Source organism: Nuphar pumila, chromosome 6, assembly GCF_984573655.1.
Source record: "Nuphar pumila chromosome 6, dmNupPumi1.hap1.1, whole genome shotgun sequence".
Classification (NCBI taxonomy): Eukaryota; Viridiplantae; Streptophyta; class Magnoliopsida; order Nymphaeales; family Nymphaeaceae; genus Nuphar; species Nuphar pumila.
The window spans coordinates 102,115,884-102,131,821 of record NC_143254.1 but is presented as its reverse complement, the minus strand read 5'-3'; the positions used below and the strand labels follow the sequence as shown (position 1 = coordinate 102,131,821).

Here is a 15,938-nt window from a genome sequence, read left to right as displayed (position 1 = left end):
CCAAGGTTGAGGGAAGAAATGACTCGTATGATGTAAGGACAAGGAGAAATGCGAGCACTTGGAATTGCATCTCTTGTTTCTCCTACCTCCACTTCCATTAAGTATGCTCCACCATCCTCTTCCGCTATTCAAATCTTGGAAGAAGCTTTCATGACTGGTAGTTGATCTTGTAACTTGGCCTTGCGTATAGCTCTTCATGAATGCAAGGGACTTTGCACTTGCTATCCTCTTTCTCATTTTTGTTTCTTAGCACTCTCTCTCTAAATTGTGTCATTCCTTCATTTCTACCTCATCTTTGATTCAAACTCCCAAGCCTATTACTGAAGCATTAGCAACTCCAAAGTGAGAAGAAGCCATCATTAATAAAACAATGGCTCTTGAGAAGCATTGTGCTTGGGAATTAACCACTTTACCTAAGGGGAAAAAAGTTGGAAGTAAATGGATTTACACTATGAAATATAAACCAGAGGGATTTGTGGCAAGTACATAACTTTACTATGTGGCCAAAGGTTATAGTCAAGCGAATGCGATTGTCAATGACGCTTCTGCTCCTGTAGCAAAAATTAAACTCAGGTCTTGTGTTTATATCTTTTCCCTTGGAGTATTCACCAATTAGATGCCAACAAATTTTTTCTTCATAGTGATCTATATGATGAGGTCTATATTGTCTCCACCACTAAGTTTTTTACTCAAGTTATGAAAGGGCAAAATATGTATCTTTTTATTAATTGATTGAAATGATCCACATTCCCCAAGAACATATTTTTAATGACAAATAGCACCCTTATAAGCTTGGTGTGCAACTGAGGATATATTGTAAAGTTGCAGGATAGTGATTTTAATTGTCTATGTTGATGATATTATCTTTTTTAATTTGTCTACATTGATGATACTGTTGTCACAGAAGATGATATAGAAGGGATTCAAGAATTGAATTCTTAACCAAGAGTTTGACATCAATCACTTGGGTACTCTAAGATACTTGCAGAATCCAACTGTTTTAAGCAGTTATTCTGACATTATTATTTTCTTCATTCAACTTTGTGTTTGTGTTTTTTGCAAATCTGTTTCTAACATCTTAGCTTTTAACATTATGGTGTTATTTGAGCAATCAGGGTATGACCCTAACAAATTATCATGCATGTAGGTCAACAGAAGTGGAACAAACATTCCTTGAGGACCTAAGAAACCGTACTCTGTTAGGAAGCTCAGCACTACCATCAGTCAGTTTTTATACATTTCTAAACACTCATAATAGGTATTTTCTTGTCAACTAGTAGTTTTTTTGTTTCAAATGTTTATTTGTTGATGGCTGAACTGTAGCTGTTTATAATTTCTATGCAGCTTAAATTGTTCTTCGATTTCCACTGACGGATCACTAGTAGCTGGCGGGTTCTCTGATTCATCTTTGAAGGTATCTTAACATAATATATGACATCTCCACTTGTTCTTTTCTTAGTATTTTTGTTTTCTTTATTACTCTACTTTTTTCTTTTCTTAATGTTTTTGTTTTCTTTATTATTATTTTTTTATAGGTATGGGATATGTCAAAACTAGGTCAGCAAGTAAACTCAAGTAAGTGTTTTGCATTCTTCAATTGTTGATAAAAAATATAGAAGTTATGCTCATTCATGCTTTGTGGATTGGATTTGTTTTTAGCTGGTTTCTAGTTATCTTCATGCCATACCATGTGCTTTTTTGTTTGATTTAGGCCTCGTTTGTTTCATGCAACTTACATGGGAGAATACTGAGTTGGCAACCTGATGTAATCCTTTCCCTCCATGAATGAAACAAACATCAAATCATCATGGTGGGAAAGTGTCATGCTGGCACAAGTGGACCTCAGTTTTCCCCACCACCAACCACTTTTTATATGTAAATCCATTCATACCTGCCTTCTATGAAAGCTTTCACATTGAAAACTTTCACATGGGCTGATCTGGCAATACTTTTTAGAAATCAGTGCCCATTCCCATGTAAAGCCTTTCCTTTACATGGGAATGGGAATGAAACAAATAAGGCTTTACAGAAAATACCCATAGAAATTTCTCATCCGTGCAAATTTGACCACATAAAGTATCACATATAGAAAATTGACTGGGCTGTCGATTGGCTGAGCCGCCCTCTGTGCCTGTTGAGCAAAGAGAGATTGCCTGGCAATAGGTTGTTTGGCTTAAGGCCTGACCTGTTCCCATTTGGCTGGGCACCTGTCAGTAGGATGTGCTGGCTTTTTGTTCCACATCTAGGACAGGCTTTGCAGACCTGAGGCTGAGCGTGGTAGGTAAGTGGTCCATTTCGTCTAACCAACAAACTGTATGCATGCATGCAGATACACATTCTATTTTCTCAATTTTCTTTTGTTTTTGTACTTAAATGTTGATGCATGTTTTACACGTATTTTAAATTTTCTGGTTACTTCTCCCTTGTCCTTTTTGTTAGGTGAATTATATAGGGCTATATGCTGACAATGATTTTTGCATCATAGGTATTCTTGCTATGTCTTTTATATTATTTTTAAACAATAATCAAATGAAAGTTGATGTACCTTGGCTATGCTGACACCCATCTCAAGAAAATGTGTAATGTACTAATGGGTTACATGTTGAAGAAGGGAAAATTTATTAGGTAGAATTTGATATTAGATATTGGTGCTTCAAATTCTTTGAAGTAACTAAATGTTCTTTCAAATTGTTGTGATAGTCTTTAATTTTGGCCCTTCAGTTTATTTATTATTTCCAATCCTTTTGAAGTAACTAAATACCCAATCCACTAGGTTCTCTAGCAAAAATGACATTAAAGGAACCAAGCTCGAGCAACTGATCTCACAAATTGAATAAAAAATCTTTAGATGTTGAACATAGCTAGAAAATCCCAAATTAACCAAAAATTATTGAAAATTCGTAACTGACTTGATATTACTCCAAAAATCATGGGATTTATTTTTAAAATCTTCTTAAATGGAAGATTTCAATGTTACTCATCTATGTTCGTTAGGGTTAGAAGCATACATACAATGTAGATATCAACCCTTTTTGTTGCAATATAACATTTCATGATGGACAAAAATGCCTTTACTCAGAATTTAAATGACTGAAGATAGAAAAACTGACCAGGGACAAATGTGTCCCTTCTAAAAGGGGCAAAAATGTCCCTCTACATATATACATATGTGTACACTCGGATCTAATATACATGAGATGTTTTTACATTATTGACAAAGCTAATTGTACTCTTACTAGTCAATTGTTGTAAACTTTGGGCTGGAAATGGTAATTAACTACAGATGCCTAAGCAAATATTACATTGGCTGTTATGCTTTGTGTTCTGGTCCTTCTTTCTTTCTTCCTTCTTTTTTCAGTCTATGTTCCTGTAATAGTTGATGACCCAGGGAATAGCAATCTTCATACCTTATCTAGGCTTCTGCCTGATGGATGAACTTGTTTCTTTTGCACCATTTAAATTTGAACTGGCACGTTAGAAAGAATAAAGGTATATGTTGGTTTCAGACAATGTGCAGGGAGATGTGGAATCTGCCCATAATGAAATTTCAGCAACGTCAGATGGGAAAAGATCTTACACATTATTTCAGGGCCATGCTGGACCTATCTACTCTGCTGCATTCAGTCCTTTGGGAGATTTCATTTTGACTTCATCAGCAGATTCTACGGGTATCTGTACTTATAATTTTTCTAAATTAATGGTGCTGGTCTCTAAGTCTGCCTGAATTGTACCACCAAGTATTGACTGACAAACTTATGTAAATGCTGCAGTTAGATTATGGAGCACAAAGTTGAAAGTAAACCTTGTTTGCTATAAGGGTCATAATTACCCCGTTTGGGATGTTCAGGTAGATATTTCAGTTTGAATAATGTTAGTACATAGGTTTATGCTTAAATATTCCTATAAGTGGATCTCTATAGATATATTTGATAACCTGGGAGATGAAATGTAATACTCAAACACCTACAATAGAAGCTTCTTATGCATTGTTGCATCTACTGCGTCAATAAGTGTTTGATCAGGTGTTTTTTGCTACTCAATGCTTGGTAGTCATTTTTTGTTCTCCTGCTTTTTTTTTTACCTGTCTGAATTTGTAGTCAATGTTATCTGTGTGGGCAGTTTGTATTTCTCATTTCCATGCCAAGACTTTGTTCTATAGTTTTTTTACAATTGTATAATGCTGTCTAGGAATTCTGGCTATTTTTCAATGATCACTAGCCCTAGCACAACAAAGTTTTTGAATTGTTGTCTAGAACATTAAGCATGTGCTCAATCAATTGCACAATTAATATCTGAAGAGCAAGTTCTCTGTGAATGATCTCTTCCTTATTGTACCTGTTGCAGTTCAGTCCTGTAGGACACTATTTTGCAAGCTCGTCACATGATCGAACTGCTAGAATTTGGTCCATGGACAGAATCCAACCATTAAGAATAATGGCAGGACATTTATCTGATGTTGATGTAAGTCAGTTCTTATTCTATTTCCAGTTTCTGCTGGTTTCTTTTATTTATTATTGCATGCATGGGTGAGAAGGAAAGTATATATTAAATCCATGATCCATATGCACCCACCAACTCCCTAAAACTTTTGCTGTATCACAAACCCCTTATTTAATGAAAAAAATTCTCATGGGCAATATTTCCCTTTTACATTTATGGCCATTATAATCACAAGCATTCATCAAACAACTTTAACTTAACACTTGTTCATGCAATTATATTGTTATAGTAGCATGTTTGTTGGTCAGGGTTCAAATGGTAATTAACTTTGGGCTTGTTATATTCCAGTTTGCAAGTTGCTTTTTTCCATGTTCCTCGGGAACATTTCCAGTTTGTAAGTTGTTATTTTGTGTTTCTCAAGAACCTGTAGCTTACAAACTGGAACTGCCTCCCATTTGATCTGAATGTCATTGATTTCTTTTGTTAACTGGCTGAAATGCACAGAATGTCATGATCTGTCTTCTCAGATTCATTGCAGAAAATGTACAACCATATTTCAGAAAGCTACATCTCTAAATTGGTCTTATTATGCATACCAAATGTGATATAATGAACTTTAATTGCTTAGAAAACTGTGTAGGTCTGACTTGCCTAACCCTTCCCATTGAAAAGGAAAAGAAAGGAAAATGTTTTGGTTTATGGTCTCCATGAAGTCTGTATTTGGCTGCTTTGCATAATTCTCAGATTACACCTCTTAAAATTGAAGTAGTTTGTATTGGCGGTTATTTTAGAAGCAATATTTTAGATTACACCTCTTAAAATTGTAGTAGTTTGTATCAGCATTAATTTCAGAAGCAATATTCTTTCGTTCAGCTCAACATTATATTGAGAGAATTTTCTTCTTTTTAAAGACTCAATACCTAGTATTCTTGATTATTAGTTGTTTTTAAGTTATCGAAAGAACACCCATCTTTTGTAAGTCATTTGATTGTGGCAAATGATTCAAGGGTGATTTTCTGCATGTTATTCTTCATTTTCTCCTTTTGCATGTGCTGCTACCTACTCATTATTGCTGCTACACTTGGTTTCACAACTATTACTTGGAAAGTTGCATCACTCATGTCTTTATAGTCAATTCTAATTGAAGTGAATTCTTATCGTTCAGTGTGTTCAGTGGCATGCAAATTGTAACTACATTGCAACTGGATCCAGCGACAAGACTGTTAGGTTATGGGATGTCCAGAGTGGAGAATGTGTGCGCGTGTTTATTGGTCATCGAAGTATGATATTGTCAATAGCAATGTCTCCAGATGGTCGATATATGGCTTCTGGGGATGAAGATGGAATGATAATGATGTGGGACCTTTCTAATGGTCGTTGTGTTACTCCCTTACTGGGGCACAGTTCTTGTGTATGGACCCTTGCATTCAGGTAAGACATCTTAGTGCTTATGGTTCTACTTGTGTATTTTATATCTTTCATTTATTCTCAAGAATTTTCAGTTATTTATTAAAAATTGTAGTGAAATTAGTTGTGAAACTATTTTTTGTCTTAAGATTTTATGGTTAGATCTTTTTCTTTTCTATGTTATGGTTGCATTTTTTAGAGAGCTTCAATATTTCCCTTTTCTTTGATAATTTGAAATGCATTTCACTGAGCATTATTAATTGTTTATTCATTATATCTCTCTCCTTTTTTTGCCTTTGTTGAAGTTATATGAATTTTTAATCACTATATGGATTAAAAGGGAGGGTAAATTTGATAGCTAGATCGACGGATACATATCATACTATCGCAGGTTTCTCAGGTTTGAATAACCAGGGTTAACCTGCCTATCAAAGCGCATAAAACAGTTGAAGTGCCTGTTCACAAACTTGCATTATTAATTTGCTTATCCATTTTATCTCTATCATTTTCTATCTTTGTTGATGTTATAAGAATTTTTAATCACTGTATGAGGGGTTAGGTTGATAGCTGTATCCATGAGGTCATAGTACGCTAACCTGCGTTTCTCAGGTTTGAATACCACGAGGGACTGCCCATTAACTTGCCAATCGAAAAGCAGAAACCGTGAAGTATGGACTGGGCCAGTCCATGGACTTACTTATATTCAAGATCTTTGGGAGCTTTAGGGCATGGTTTGTTTTAGTTGTGCTTTACGGTCTTAACTAAGAGATGCTTTTCTCCTTAGAGAGATAAGAGGGGAAAGGGGACTCTTGTAAACCCCCTGTAAAACTTTGTGAGGGATATGTTCAAGCTTGCACAGGAAACAGAAATCAGAAAAGGGAGAGAGAGGGAGATACACAATGGCTGGGGCGGCTTATGTGTTTCACACCACCGAGCCCTAATCTCTTATCATTAAATAGCCTTTACAAAGATAGAGACTAAAATATTACATCATAACACTTATATTACATAAGTGCCATTAATGAGAAAAACGTCAGCTGCATAATTAAAAGAATAGACAGATGTAAGGATCTGGATCCAGATCCAGATCCATGTGCATGCTCTATTTTAACACCCTCCCTCAAGTTGTACATGATTTTGGAGCATGTACAACTTGTTCTTCAATAGCCAAAATTGACGTGTTGTTAACCCTTTGGTAGACAAGTCTGCCACTTGATCTTTTGTTCGAACATGATGTAGTTCTATCTCTTTTATCTCGACTTTCTGCCGTATAAAATGTTGATCAATCTCAATGTGCTTCGTTCTGCTATGTTGAATAGGATTACACACAATGTTTATTACGCTTTGATTGTCACATAGAAGAGATGATCGAATAATTGTCTCCCCAAGATCACTCAATAAATGTCTAATCCATGTAACTTTTATCGTGCCTACAACCATCGACCTGTATTCAGCCTCTGTACTTGATCGTGTCACTGCTTTTTGTTTTCTACTGCTCCAAGACACTAAATTGTGTCTAATATATACACAATATCCAGAGATAGATCGTCTCTCATCTGGATCCCCTGCCTAATCTGCGTCTGTACAAGTGATGAGTGCATGTCCTTTATGTAGGTTATCGTTCTTGTGGTAAACAAGTCTGTCTCCTATAGTTCCTTTTAAATAACGTAGAATGTGTTTCACAGCTTCCATATGACCTTTTGTTGGAGTGTGCATAAATTGGGATACCTGATTGATAGCATAAACGATATCAGGTCTGGTAAAGGTCAAATACTGCAGCATCCCTACAAGGCTTCTATACGTTGTAGGGTTGACACAAAGATGACCATCTTCAGAACTCAGCCTTTGATGTAATACACTCGGAGTATTGACAGGTTTGCAATTCGTCATCCCGGCTTTTTCCAGGAGATCAAGAGTGTATTTCTGTTGCATGAGTGTCAATGTGTCCTTTTGTCTGTCAACCTCCACACCAAGAAAATACCTCAACTCCCCTAAATCTTTCATCTTGAAAGTTTTCATCAGAAAACGTTTCACATCTTGTACATGATTATCTGAACTCCCAGTGATTACAATGTCATCAACATATATAAGAAGTGTAACAATGTCCGTCTTCTGGTAAATAAAGAGTGAGTGGTCCAAAGAGCATCTTCTAAAACCATATCCTTGAATTTGCATGGAAAAACTTTCAAACCAAGAACGAGACACCTGTTTCAACCCATACAGAGATTTCCTTAGCTTGCATACCTAGGCAGTAGGATCCTTCTCGGCATACCCAGGAGGTTGCTCCATATATACTTCTTCCTTTAAATTTCCATGCAAGAATGCATTTTTAACATCCATCTGACTAAGCTTCCATCCTCGGTCGACTGCTAGGGATATGATGACACGAATTGTGCCCATTTTGACTACAAGACTAAAGGTTTCATCATAATCTTCACCATATTGTTGCGTAAATCCCCGAGCAACAAGCCGCGCTTTATATCTGTCAATACTTCCTTCGGGCTTATATTTTGTTTTATAAACCCATTTTGAGCCAACAACATTCTTTCTTTCCGGTCGAAGCGCTATTTCCCAAGTTTGACATTCATGAAGAGCTTCCATTTCTTCATTCATAGCCTCAATCCAATGACGAGATTGAAGAGCTTGACTAAGACAAGTGGGTTCATTTTGCTTTGTGAGCTGAGATAGAAATAGCTTAAAATCAAGAGAAAATGTCTCATAACTCACCCATCGCTGAATAGGATGCCTGATGCGTGAAGGCCTTTGAGTCAGAGCATTAGGGATGATTTCCACATCCTTTGGTCCGATATTCCTGTTCCTTCTAGTGTATATTTGTCCACAGAAGCATGCAATTGGAGGTGGTTCAACCGGTGGTGGATCAACTGAAGATGGCTCAACATACATCTGTGCGTCATCCGACTCTCTTCTCAAGTCGAAGGAAGGACAAGTTGCCTGACATGTCTCTTTTGTATTGGCAAAAAGATTTGTGCTCATCCATGGGTCATATACCTCTACTTCTCGAGATGTCAACGCTTCAGAGTCATTGATCTGAAAGTGTTGCTCATCGAAAACAACATTCCTGGAAGTCCTAATACGTTTTTGTAGTAGGGTCATAACATCGATAGCCTTTGTATTCATCCACGTACCCAACAAATCTGCACTTAGCGTCCTTGTCCTGAAACTTATTTCGCAGAGATGAATCAATATGCACATAACATGTGCAACCAAAAACACGCAGCTCATCATAAGAGGGATGTTTCCCAAATAAAACGTAATAAGGAGATTTCTGATCTAGAAGAACCATAGGAAGACGATTGATGACATGAACAGATGTGTGAAAAACTTCTGTTCAAAGACTAATGGGCACATTACTGTCATGTAACATGCTCATCGCACTCTCGACAATATGCCTGTGTTTCCTTTTCGCAACCCCATTTTGTTGAGGGTTGTGGGGGCAAGAAACCTGTCGACTTATTCCCTTATCCCGAAGAAAGGCAATAAACTCGTTCGATGAATACTCACCTCCACCATCACATTATAAGTGCACAATATCACAAGAAAATTTTGTTTTGACCATCGAATGAAATTCCTGAAATATTTGGAAAACTTCATGCTTGTGTTTCAAGAAATATATCCAAGTATAGTGGGAATAAGAATCAATAAAAATAACATAATAACGACTGCCAGAGAGAGAAGGAATAGGTGCGGGTCCCCAAACACAAACAATTTCAAATGGCTTTGAAGCTCTTTTATTAATAATATGAAAAGGAAGAACATGACTTTTGCAGAGTTCACAAGATGGACATTTTTTATTCTCTAAAGAGGAACATAAACTAGACTCTGGAAGAAGACCATCAGAGACAAGACTTTCAACGAAACCCCGACTACAATGTCCCAAGCGACTGAGCCAGATATCTGGCCTATTACAATGAGATGAATTAAAAACTTTCAATGGAATAAAAGACAAAGATTCTGAAGACGAAGACACTGAAGAATGCTTGGACGACTTCAACTGGAGAACTGGAACTGAGGGAATCTCCTTGAAGACATGCATGTTTCCTCGTCGCTCCCTCTTAGCGAACATCTCCTTCGTTCGTAGATCCTTAACATAAACATAAGAGGGAGTAAATTCGACTGAAGAATTCATATCGTCAACAAGTTTAGCTACAGAGACAATGTTCTTTTTAATATTAGGAGCAAGAAGAACGTTGGACAAGTGAAGTGCGGATTTTGACATAGGAATATGTGCACTGCCGGTATGGCTAATGGAGTGATAAGTTCCATCTCCCATAACTATACTACCTTTATCTAGATAAGGCAATAAGTGAGATAACTTACCCGCATTACCCGTGACATGTGTGGCAGCACCAGAATCAACATACCATTCTCCTTCATTTTGCTTGATCGTCATATGTGATAATGCTGATAGCAGAAGTTGTTGCACATCTGTAGATGGCGCTTTCGTGTCCACAGTAGTAGCTGACTTATTCTCAATTTTGTTTATTTTTCCCTTGTTCTGCAGATTAAACCAACAATCAGCTTTCACGTGTCCTCTTTTATTACACAAGAAGCAAGTGGGCACTCTCCTTTGATTCCCTGCATTAAAAACACCTGAAAAAATAGGTGTAGGTAAGATACCACGTCCTCCCTGCCCAAAACGTCCACGGCCTCGGCCTCCTTGATGCCCTCCATTTCCTCGTCCAAAACTTACAGAAGTGTCCATGGCCAAGACTGAATGAGAACGAGCTGATTCATTTCCTTCTGCCGTTTGTTTCATAACCATCTCATGATGGAGAAGTTTCGCTTGAAGGTCGTCAAAGGTGGGCAAGTGGGGAAGGCAGGACAAAGTTGTGGTAAACATGTCAAAATCAGGGCCCAATCCATTGAGAAGTTGTTGAACTTTATCTTTATCTGAAATAACACTCCCAGTAACCGCCAATTGGTCAGTAATACTCTTCAAGTGGCCTATGTATTCCATAACTGTCATGGAGCCTTTCTTCAAACTTTGAAACTCATTTTTTAACTACATAATTCGGGCTTCTGATATTTGAGAGTATGTCTGAGACAACTTACTCCATAGATCTGCCGCAGTGCAATCATCTGAAAGAGTAGCCAACACTTCTTGGGAGAGTGTTGACGTAATATAAGCAACCAAAGACTGATCATGTTTCCTCCAAATTGTATACTCTGGATTCTTAATAGATTTAGTAATTGTGTCACCCTGCTCATTCTTGGTTTCCTGTAAGATAAGACGTGGTGGTACAGGAACAAAACCATCCAGATGTTCATCGAGATCTTGACTCCGTATAAATGAAAGTATTTGTCTCTTCCAGGTCAAGAAATTAGAATGAGTAAGTTTTTCCGTAACGAGCTGATTCAAGAAACTTGCAGAGGGACCGGATGACAAGGAGTAATCCATATCGATGGGACAACGAGTAAGCAAACAAGACAAATGAAGAGTAACAAACGGATTTGAGATCACTTAATCAATCAACAGAGCTTAAAAGGATACCTGTGCTGTCAACACCTTAAAAGGATTTTTTTTTGAATTGACGTGCAGATTGTAATCTGTTATAATCTGCCTATAGACCTTGCACAGAAAGCACTAATTTGAAAGAATCGAGAGAGATTGACGTGCAGATTGTAAAGAAAGAAAAAAAAAACTGATATGCACGTATGACTGCAATAAGAAAGAATGAAAATAGAAACTGATATGCACGTCTGACAGCAATAAGAAAGAATGAAAATAAAGAAAAACTGATATGCAAGTCTGACAGCAATAAGAAAGAATGAAAATAGAAACTGATATGCACGTCCAGCAATATGAAAAAAAAAAACTTTTCACAACCACAGAAAGAAAAGGAATCAGAGAGGAGGAAGCTGCCGTCGTCGATGTTAAGGACAGATGCAGATGGTGAAGAATACTATGAAGAAGAAGGAGATGCAGACGTTAATGCTGCAGCCGTTAACGATGAGGAGTGATATGAAGAAGAAGGGTGAACGAGCACTAGAGTTCGAAGGAAAGAGGAAGAGATAGAACGACTGGAAAGAGGAAGAGTAAAAACCTCTTTCTTCAGATCTCTCTGGAATCAAAACTCCTTTTTCAGATCTCGCTGAACACGCTTCTGGTAGAGTTCTGCAACCAGGCTCTGATACCATGTAAAACTCTGTGAGGGATTTGTTCAGCCTACACAGGAAACAGAAATCAGAAAAGGGAGAGAGAGGGAGATACACAATGGCTGGGGCGGCTTATGTGTTTCACACCACCGAGCCCTAATCTCTTATCATTAAATAGCCTTTACAAAGATAGAGACTAAAATATTACATCATAACACTTATATTACATAAGTGCCATTAATGAGAAAAACGTCAGCTGCATAATTAAAAGAATAGACAGATGCATGGATCTGGATCCAGATCCAGATCCAGATCCATGTGCATGCTCTATTTTAACACCCCCCACCCCACCACCCAAATCCACCTACCCTATGTGTTTAGATCAGAACCCTGTTCAAATATGTACATAGAGAGAGAGAGCTGCTCAACCCTTAGGTGCACAGTTACAGTGGAACGGCGCTGGCCGTCCATAAAAAAAAGGCAAAAGCGCGAATATGCGCATTTTGCCCTTTAGCAACAGTTTTGACTGCCGCTAAACGCCCGCATAAGGACGCGGGCATCATTACTAAAATTGTATTTAGTGGCGGTTAAAAACTGCCGCTAAAGGAGCTAAAATGCACAAATTCACGTTTTTGCCCCTTTTCGCATTTTTTGACTATGGCCGTCCATCATGCCCTGTGATGGACAGCCACACACACAGTAGCTGCTCACCTAAGGGTTGCATAGCTACCTCTCTCTCTCTCTCTCTCTCTCTCTCTATATATATATATATATATATATAGGGTTAAGATTTGCTACAGTCGTTTGTATGTGCAAACGACCTAGCAAATGGGGCAGATTTCCCTTGTTTGTTTGTTTTTTCACATCTAACACCATAAATATGATCTACAGGTTTTGTTTAGTGGGAACCTACTTTTGGATCACCGGAATCCGACCTGTATACAGTTTTTTCTGTCGATCCAAAAATCAATGGCTATGAAGGCATCAATTTTTCCCAACTCATGAAAACATGTTTTTTCGTCAAAAAAACATGATCCAAGAGTTGATTCCTATTAAATTGAGCATGCTGATAACATCTATGAGGTTAGATTGGCATCGTGAAATTCAAACTAGATTGTAGGTACAATCGATTGTACCAAGTACCAACTATAAACCCACATATATATATATAAAGCTATAAACACAAATATAGTCTTAAGTGCAAATCCTTGAACAATTAGGCATGTTCAACACAAGGTTGACCGTGTCCATGTAGCATTGCAGAGTATCCAGTATCGTGTCTGGTATCATGATGTGTCAACACTGGACGTGCATGCCAAGTGTGCATGTGACGTAGGTAGGCTTTATATTTCTACTTGAGGGGGGAGTATGCAAGTCATTCCATCCAAAAAATGTAGTCTTAGGTGAGTGGATCAAAAAGAGGTAGAAGAGATGGCTAAAGGGACAGCGTTGGTGGGTATACATGGTGTCCCTATCGTTAGAAACATTTTGTATTTCCAAGAAAGACTTTGTGTAGTCCTACTGGTGATGAAAGAGGAAAATAAGGGAGTGCATGGAAGTGAATGGCCTAAGTTGGAGAACCATTTTTTACGCAGGAAGCAACTTGCCATTATTGTTTTACTTATCATATCTATTATTGTTTTAATTGTTTCTGGTTTTGGGGGGTGGGTGCTTCGTCTCAATCTTCTTTAGCTTCTCTATATTCTTCATACTACTATCATTGCTTGGCCCAAAAGGAGAAAGTTCAGTACATCCATGTAATAATCTCATTAAGCGTCAAACTATAGACACTTGCATGATTTTAAGAAGTATCTGATGATTGTTTTATGATATGTATGCACCATGTCAGGGTGATGATGATTTCTTTGAAAGGGAATGCAATTTTCAGTACTTCAAATTCTGTGTTAAACACAAATCTTGTTTCATTATTTCTTTAATATTTGTTAAAAGTTTTTTGGATGCTATGCTCTCAATTTCCACCTAATTCTCAGTAGTGCTGTCAACAGATCAGGTATCCGACCCCTCATGGTGTAACCCAACCTGTCCAAGTAACTGGTTATCAGATTTGGGTTTGGGAGCGGGTTTTGTCGGGCCATGGAAATGAGATTTCAACCCAGATCTGTATAATGAACTTGGTCTGTCTTCACTGTTGAGAAACAAAAGAAATCTTTCATCTCCAAGCGTTGCTCGAACTGTTAAAGGAACGTCGTTTCAATGAGAATACATATAAAACACTTGAGTCAAGCCTGGTTGGGTCAGATATCCGACAAAAAAATCATAACCCAAACCGAACTTGCATGTTACTCAGGTCAGTTCGGGTCAACATAAATAATATTCGAGCCAGTATTTGTATGCCCATACCCGGGAATTTGGGTTCAGGTTGGGTCAGGTACCTGAGCAAACCCAATCGATCGACAGCCCTAGTTCTCTGTTAAACATCCTCAGTTAGACAAAGAGAAAAAGAAAGTTATTTTTCCTCCAACTTCTGCTATAATATTCTGTTAAACAGTACCTTGTGATATATTGCAATTAGTTACAAGTATCATTTGGCATTTGCTTTCCATGCTGATCAGTTTGCTATTTGGCGAGACGTGTTTTGATGGCATTGTCATGCAGCATCCATCATTGTATGGGCAACACTTTTCCATCATGGTCGGTGTATACAGGCCAGGCTCAGTCTGGGTCTCTAGACAAACCCCCTAAAGACTGGTTCTGGCTACGGGAAAGCTCTGATCTGAATTATCCTGGCCTAGTTCTTATTGGGTACAGGCCCAGGTCAAGCTCTTGTCAGGCCAGTACCCAAAACATAGTCAGTAGTGTGCAGTGTGGCACCGTGCACCACTTGTTTTTTCTTCTTCTTTTGAGCTCAGGTGCCTTCTTGTCATGTTTAGTCTACTCCTGGTCCAGTCTGGCTCGGGTCCAGAAGCCTAACCCTTTACAGTCTGTGAACCACGGTCTATCAGATGCCCAGCCTTATGTCTTCACCTAATTCTGCTACTTTCAGTTTTTATAATGTTTTCATTTCCTGCTTCCTCTTTAGCCAAACTGTCCGTGTAGAGGGTGTGAATGATGTGTACATTATATTTGGTTCTTGATGAATCTTATTGTTTACCAATCATGTCAGCTGTGAAGGTTCTCTTCTTGCTTCTGGTTCTGCCGATTGCACAGTGAAACTTTGGGATGTCACGGCAAGTACAAAGATGCCTCGGGTAGAAGAGAAGTAAGTATATTATTTGCCGACAGTGCTGCCAAACAAATAGATTTGGCTTCTTGAAGGAGCTAAACAGCCAAACTTTTTCTGATTTTGGCAGAAGCAACAGTACAAGCAGGTTGCGGTCTTTGAAAGCTCTTCCAACCAAGGCAACTCCAGTTTATGCTTTGCGGGTAAATGCTCAATTCTGTTTTTTTTTCTTTTCCTGCTTATTGGGGTATGTTGTTTCACTTTTGCAATTGATTGTGGATCTCTTTATGAACAGTTCTCTCGAAGAAATCTTTTGTTTGCAGCAGGAGTCCTCTCAAAATGATATTTAATTATTTGTAGAGCAGTGACTTCATTGTACTTTTGTAATCCACCTACATCGGTCAGGATAATCTCACTGAGTGCACTCTTCCATTTCAATTCTTTTATACAACTGAAACCGTAACCCTACACACAAGCCATCCTTTTGTAGACTCTGTTGAAATTATTTAATATTATTCTGTCTTGGTCATTTTTGTTCTTTATGTTCTTTGTTTTTGGTGGTTATATTTCTTTAGTTATCAAGGATCTGGTTGGGAACCTGTAATTGGGTTGGAGTTCGGACAAACTCCCCAATGGTTTGGGAGAAGGGCATTTTAAGATGAGGTGGTTCAAGCATTTGCTCCTATTGTATTTGCACCAAACGGCAGAGTTGGTATATACCACCTTCGTGGAATTGAGAGCTTTCACTTGGGGAGGTGCTTGAATTAACCTATGGTCTCTCAGTAGCAGCGAA

The 15,938-nt window shown here is 38.0% G+C and overlaps 1 protein-coding gene across 2 annotated transcripts in view; it reads left to right on the top strand.

The window, feature by feature from the left end:
* The window catches only part of TAF5 (TBP-associated factor 5), a 68,297-nt gene extending 52,623 nt beyond the window's left edge, over positions 1 to 15,674 (top strand). For both annotated transcript variants that reach the window (XM_090008528.1, XM_090008529.1), the window contains exons 10-19: positions 1,148 to 1,258; positions 1,345 to 1,414; positions 1,536 to 1,575; positions 3,507 to 3,668; positions 3,771 to 3,847; positions 4,345 to 4,461; positions 5,606 to 5,871; positions 15,089 to 15,184; positions 15,276 to 15,348; positions 15,441 to 15,674. In XM_090008528.1, coding sequence (XP_089864654.1) covers positions 1,148 to 1,258; positions 1,345 to 1,414; positions 1,536 to 1,575; positions 3,507 to 3,668; positions 3,771 to 3,847; positions 4,345 to 4,461; positions 5,606 to 5,871; positions 15,089 to 15,184; positions 15,276 to 15,348; positions 15,441 to 15,488 — 1,060 coding nt within the window. In that variant the 3' untranslated portion in view covers positions 15,489 to 15,674. The remainder of the gene's footprint in view (positions 1 to 1,147; positions 1,259 to 1,344; positions 1,415 to 1,535; positions 1,576 to 3,506; positions 3,669 to 3,770; positions 3,848 to 4,344; positions 4,462 to 5,605; positions 5,872 to 15,088; positions 15,185 to 15,275; positions 15,349 to 15,440) is intronic.
* The last annotated feature ends 264 nt before the right edge of the window (positions 15,675 to 15,938 follow it).